The following is a 7,496-nucleotide window of genomic DNA, read 5'->3' on the forward strand; positions in this document are numbered from 1 at the left end:
TTTTTTGAAATTTCACAATTTGGTGACTTTTTACATTTACTTTCATTTACTTGAATGAAAAAGAAATCCCTAGGCAGAAGTACAAAAATATTGAAAAAAATTATTTTCCAACAAATTCCCATAGTGTCCAATAGTAAAGTTTGACAACATTTAAGATGGCCCACTAAGAAAACGGGGTGGTAAACATTTGATATTTTAATCCTAAAACAATAAATATAACAGTAAAAATTAATTATCAAAAAATTATCAAAATCCCTAGGGCGGAAATAATTAGACTCGGCCTCGTTAAAATGCAATTTCAAAATATACACTTATGAAAATTCATATTAAATTCAATAAAATCGATACATAAACAACTGTAAAATATAGAGTACGTAACAGTTAGCCAATCGCTTTTCAGGCATTGATTAAGGTACGACATATATATTTGGCTGTAGAAGGACCATTCGGCAGAATATCACAGATTCACAAGAACACAGCAGTCTTTTCTCTTAAGAAAGAAAAAAAATGGGCAGTCAGGCGGTTATCACTTTAATTGTAGGCTTCTTAGCTTTATCTAAAGCTACAATTTTTTCTCAGAAATATACCGCGAAAATGGAATTTAATGATAAGAAATCAAATTATGAACTTTTAGGGGAATACAATGTTCATTCGTTGACCGAGTGCGCTGCGTTGTGTCAAAGTAAGTGCGGCTTCTTTGGTTTCAGGCATCAAATGAAAAAATGTCGTACGCATAAGAAAAGTCTTACGTCTGAGCTGTCTGATGAGGCCGGTTGGAGATACTACTCGGATGACGGTAGGTATATTTGTAATCTTTAAATCTTTCTGTTTACTTCTTTGTTTTTTTTAGATCCCTCTCGAAGAGACACGGTTTTTTTTCTTTGACACTTCTTTTTATCTAGTATAAACAATTGTATTTTCAAAATAATTTATTCTAGTGACATTCTCATCTCTTTCCTGATTTTTTTTCTTTATATATCTTTTTTTTTTATTTGGAATTATTTTTTAATTTGAGATTGATTGAATTATACATAGTGATTTTCTCTATTTTCAATTTTCTATTTTTTTTAAATTCCTTAGCATGTAATGGAAAACATAAGATAAAATTTCTACACCGTGAGCATTTAGTAATATTCATTTAAGCTTTGTAACAATGATCAGTCCAAACCATTGGAAAAGTTTGGCTTTTTATAACTAAATAAACGAAAAAAAAACTCATTTTAGCTAGTATCTCAAGATTTCTATGTTAAAAACAGCTGTTCTGAAAGCTAAGATGTGAATCCTGAAAACAGTTGGCCTGTGCCATGGAGAATTAAACATTCCCTGTCGATCGATCAGACATTTTACCATACAACAAAACGATATCATGAATTTACTTCATTTTTCAACATCTATTTCTGTGTCAAAATTGTTTGTCATCTTATTTACAATCGATTTCTCTTCCATATTTCTTTCAGTCAACAGAGTATTGAAAATGATTGTGTTTAATTTGAAATACTTTTAGTCATGTCATAAATCGAAGATCTTTATTTATTAAAAAAACAAGAATGATTTTAGATAACAAAAAACAGTTTAACATAATACGCATTATACATGTAATTAACATTTTAGCATCAACAATTAACATATATACATATATATACCATGCAGGCATTATACATCCTTTTACTTTTTGTACATATACATTGTATGATTCTGGTATTTTTGTTTTAAGTTTTTTCTAGCACGCCCAAAGATTGCAAGGATCTTCGAGAAAAAGGACATACCATCACAGGGGTGTATGATATATACCCCTACCGTACACTAACAGTACCTGTCCGTGTTTTCTGCGATATGACCACAATGGGCGGGGGGTGGACGGTAGGTTGTTTAAATTAGAATTAAAAGTACTTAATATAATACACATTGTTTGGTGGTTTTAAGGATTGTAGGATTGTATTGTAGTTTATATCTTAACATATGGATCCTATTAATGTTTGAAGCAATAAATTGAATTGTAATGAATTTTAATTTTCAAAGGCCATTCAGAAACGCGTAGACGGATCCGTGTAGTTTATATCATAAGATATGGATCCTATTAATGTTTGAAGCAATAAATTGAATTATAATGAATTTTAATTTTCAAAGGCCATTCAGAAACGCGTAGACGGATCCGTGATCTTTGACAGGTTCTGGGCGGATTATAAAAATGGGTTTGGTTCACCAGAACAGAATGTCTGGATTGGTAAGTGTAAATTGCTTTCAAATAAGCTTTTCATTCCTTCAAAGTTTGAAGATAAAAATATTCTTATTGCAGGTAAAAAAAAAATTAAAGCATAATAAAGATCTAAATTTAAGACTAGGTAATGTGTGTTCTACGATATTCAGACATCGTGTTTAATTGATATCTAAAATATACAAAAGAAGAATATCATTTAGCGACATATTCTTAAGAGACCAAATTTAGAATTATTGTCTACAGCTATGGGAAATAATTTGATTTTTCATTACGGTAGATTCATATAGACTTTAAAAGAATTAATTGTATTCGATGAACTTTTCAGATGATTTCAAATATATCTTAATACAGGGAATGACGTAATCCATCAATTAACAAAAGAAAAAACCTCATCCCTGTATGTGTCCATCACTCTCCAGAATGGTACAACGCTGTATGAAATGTACGACGGATTCTCCGTCTCCGACGAAGCTGGAAAATATCAACTCTTTCTTGCAGGACCTGCCACGGGGACTTTAGGTAAGTGTACCAACGTTAAGCTCCTAAAATTAGGTCCAAATTACGCATATTATCATTATAATACTAATCTGTATTGAAATATTATTAAGTTGTTGAAAAAAAAGAAAGATACCTTTTTTATGCTGCATACGTTTTTGATTCCATACTAATTAAACATTTTAATATTTCAGAATATCATTTGCAGGTACAATTCACGAATTCAGCAGACATTGAATTGGATTTTTCCAAGAAGCTAGAATTTCAAATTATTTATTTTATGTACAAGGAAAATCATGTAATTATATTCATCAAACAAATCCAGTTATTACATTCGCTCAACCATTGTTATTCAGCTTGGGTTTCCCGATAATTTTTAATAATTCACATTTTAACTACTACGGAGAAACAAGTTTACAGAGTTGAAATGATCTATCATGTCAACATTTTCACAAAAAATTATTGTTAAAAGAAAATTATTTGTTCGGAAGCATATTCAAATTAAGAAAAAAAAAACAACACCGCAACGTGTTTCACATTTACTATATATTTTCTCTATTAATGAAAATCTTGTCTGATCTTCAATAAATAACATTTAAAATACTACGAAATAGGAAATTTACAGAGCGTTAATAATCTTAAATGTCGAAAAGTTTACAAAAATCTAATGATCAAAAAATGATCGGAGATTTTTTGAAAAAAAAAGATTTTAATAATCTACAATCAGAACTCCTCAATGCGTTTCACATTTACATGTACATATGCTTTATTGAATGAAAACCTAATATTTGAAAACATTTACAGATACATCAAATCTGATATCGTTCTAATTATGAATGAGTAATACGTATTGCATTTCATACATTTTAAGAAGCACGGTCTCTGACATGTATGAATATATAATTAATTCATGTTTTCTGATATTTCCAGTGACCTCTAAACATACAAACAAACAAAAAAAAAAATACCAGCTTTAAAGGTGTAACACTCCTGTGATTTTGTGTTACACTAGAAAGGATGCAGTGTGAATTTCGCAGTGTTTTATTGAATTGTATTTTGTTATCTGATTTAAATTAGAAATTCATAATTATTATCTGTGCTATATATTTTCTGTAATTCTGCAGGTACAAGTATGATACACAGTGGGGATTCTAGGACTGAACTAAATAAATATTATCTCTCTTTCCATCACCTTAAGCTATCTATCTTAGAAGATTATTAACAATTTAACAATTATGAACAATTGAAGATATATAAATCCATTGTCTCTGTGATTCCTTTTGTTTAATATTACAGGGGACAGTATGTTAGACACTGGTTCTTCTTATGGTGATCTGTCCGGGATGTCCTTCTCCACTCCAGACAGAGATAACGACTTGTGGAGGGGTGGTAACTGTGCTGCTTCCAGTAACACTAGAGGTGGCTGGTGGTTCAACTACTGCCACTGGGCCTTCCTTAACGGCCTCTGGCCCCCGGCAGACTGGATAAGTCCCTGGTATCCCACAGTAGAGAGTGGGCCGTCAGTGAAGGGGACCACCATGATGATAAAACCTCACTAGGTAAACCTCATTAAATATTAATAATAAGTTTTTTTTTTTTTCTTTTCATATCACTGTGAAAATTTCAGTTATAAAAGTTTTTTAATAGAAAAAAATATGCTATATTTTACATGTTTCTGTGAAGTATTTATTTGATTTTTTAACAGATGAGTGATCATTCATGGAGTATGCTACCTCAAGAGATAATTAAAATTAATTTTTATCCCTGAGTTATTTTTTTTTATATTTAACATCAAGTAATAAACAGTAAAAGAAGGGGGTTGAACTGCTCTGTAAAGCTATACGGAATGTATTCAGTAAAAGATGTACTTTATATGTGTTGTAATAAATTTGAAATTAGAAAAATTTCGTTCACTGATAAATGGAGATAACTGGACGGAGAATTAGGATGAAGATTGTTAAACCTATTACAGTGGAACCTGTTTAATCCGACACACGCAATACTCTTTACTGTGATTTCAGCCATTGTCATTTATACTTATCTCAATGATCTTTACATGCTGCAATACTACACCTTGTGTATTCAAACACAGCTGTTCCCCGTGCATATCGGATAAGACAAGTTTCATTGTAATAAGGAGGTTTTTTTATTAATCATAGGTTTATTTGATCGTCATGTTTTGTGGAAATACACCTAAGATTATACTTGTCTAAAAACATATCCTCATCTTTTTCCATGCATGCAGTATTTTGAATGTATGAGCATTTATTATCCATTAATCTACTTAAAACCGCTTAAATTGAAATTATTGTTATTTTTTTTTAATATCATGGAGAAAATAAGCTAAAATGTTGAAGTGAGGCGTACTAAATATTTCTTTCCACCAGTCAAATTATACCATAAATATATTTAGATAGCTTGAATTTTAGCTGTGGCAAGAAACGCAAAGATACTAGATTCTCAATGATACCTAATTATGAGATTAAAATAAAAAAAATCACATTTTCTGAAGATCAATATCTTCTATTGCTACAAATAATCATTAAGAAATAGATCTTTCTGCTCTTGAATGCACGATATACGTTATAGTAGACTTATCTCGATACTGTAATTTTTATTGTGTTTTTTTTTTATTTCAAAACACCAGAACACAGATCAGGGATTAAAAGGTTACATGTGTATTATGCGTTTTATTTGGACGTCACAAACGTTAAAATCAAAATTTGAAATCATTTTAATTTATTGTTATTTAGGTTAGAGATAATTCAAGTAAGTTAAAAAAAGAAATCAAATTTCAAAACAAGACAAGGAGTTAGAAAAAATGAGCACTGATTTATTATTTTTTGAAAGATGTTATCTTATATCTGCAACTGCCTTTGCAAATAAAACTTAGCAAGCTAACATTAATCAATATGTTTGCAAATACTTTTGCAATTATGAGACTACATCTTTAAAAAAAAATGATTCAATATGTGTGACAAGTCATTCTCTATTGTGCAATGTGTAAACTATGATTTATATACTAGTATATCCAAAAATTTGATAGACTACAACTTGAAATTTGTTATTAAATCAATAGGAAAAGTTTCAGGAGCTAATGATAAAAATTCAAGATAAGTTTGTGAAACAAAGAGGCTTATGATTAATGTTGTCGTTCGTAGGTCAAACACAAAGGTCAATATAAACTAATTTTGGTACCAGAAGAAAAGTTCCTCACAATGAGTCTACCTTCAAGAAATAAAAACCATAAAAGCAGCAACAGTTCAGTAATTATGACCAAAGTTAGAGATTTTCAAAAGTAGGTCAAACTGGACAAGGTCAAGGAGTCAATTTAATATCCAAAAAAATTTCAAAAGAATACATAAGGTGAAATATAAAAGTCACAAAATCAACTATTCAAAAGTTATCACCAATGTTTTTTTCAAAAGGTGGTCAAACTCTGATGTCCAAATAAAAGGATAAACATATAAAAAGAAAATATAGGTATTCAAGAGAGGCTCTTACCACAAGAAATGAACCAGTAAAACAGTTAATCCCTAGCACAAAATATTCAGTAAATACGACCAAAGTTTACGTTTTTGAAAAGTAGGTCAAATCCATAAGCTCAAACCAATTAAAGGCTGCAGTCAGGGTCATTACACTTGATAAATCAGAAAAAAAATCTTATCAAAATATGGAGCGTGAGAATATATATCACTTGATTTTTGTGTAGTAGCTATGGCTAAAAATAAAATTTTGAAAATTGTCTTTAAAAGTGAAGTTTCAAACATAAAGTAAAAATAATGCACAAGTGAACATTTTACACGTTGAATACACCAGTGAAATATTAAAGCCATACTTTCATATGACCAAGGCTCAAATTCCAAATGATTTAAACTTTTTACACCGTCAAAATATATATAAAAAAATCTGTGAAATATTAAAAAAGAAAATCAAATCAATTAAATGCTGTAGTCAGGGCTCCAAATAAACCGGCATGCAGATAAATCACAAAAAAAGTCCTTCTTCTCCTGTATAACAAACAGACAGCGCCACCTACTGTCGTTATGATAAATCAAAAGGAGGCCAAAGATATGCTGTCTGCCTCATCGTTATTTTTTGGATTACGTCATAGAAATTATCAAAAACAACACTTTGTGTAAAATGTTTGTATTGGGAGAAGATGCAAAGAACAGTTTCCTTGGCAAAAAATAACAAGAAAAAAATATAATGCTACTTTTGTCTGCTTCTTTGTGTACATGCTATTCATATTTTATCTACAACATGATGGTTTGGATAAACCTGTATCTCTAAAACACTTGATAAAATTTGATCTGCTGTATCCAAATTTAATTGACATTTAAGGTTAAATCCTCTTTTCGTGGTAGCAAGGATAGGAATTTTCTAACGAGCATAATCAAACCTAGGCAAAACTACAATTCAATTTGAAGAACAAAGGAAAAAAAGTACGGTTATGTGCTGTTCGATTTTAAAATATTGTTTTTGAATGAAATATAGAAATCCAACGTTGACACATTTATTAGGGAAAATATATTTCCATATTCCAATATGACTTTTTTTTTCTAAATGTTAAAAATCAGATTTATATCGCAAAAAAAAAATCCCAATATTTATCAGAAGTTTTTGAATGAATTACATATTTTTCTTTTGAAAGAATATATACTTTAATCATATGTAAATAGAAATTTGACAAGAATCATTATTTGCCATTGTATTTATAAAAATGAAAGCATGTTATGGATAAATTCTTTCATTATATACTCATGTGAATTATATTTACGCC

At 29.8% G+C, this 7,496-nt stretch overlaps 1 protein-coding gene across 1 annotated transcript; it reads left to right on the top strand.

Moving 5' to 3' along the window:
• Positions 1–594: 594 nt before the first annotated feature.
• Positions 595–4,272, top strand: LOC134281701 (ryncolin-1-like). Its single transcript, XM_062764139.1, has 5 exons — positions 595–682; positions 1,715–1,860; positions 2,128–2,224; positions 2,570–2,737; positions 4,010–4,272. Exons 1-5 carry the CDS (start codon positions 595–597, stop codon positions 4,270–4,272), a joined length of 762 nt encoding a protein of 253 aa, XP_062620123.1.
• The last annotated feature ends 3,224 nt before the right edge of the window (positions 4,273–7,496 follow it).

Source organism: Saccostrea cucullata, unplaced genomic scaffold, assembly GCF_032062105.1.
Source record: "Saccostrea cucullata isolate Sc308-1 unplaced genomic scaffold, CSIRO_AGI_Scuc_v1 ctg3955, whole genome shotgun sequence".
Lineage (NCBI taxonomy): Eukaryota > Metazoa > Mollusca > Bivalvia > Ostreida > Ostreidae > Saccostrea > Saccostrea cuccullata.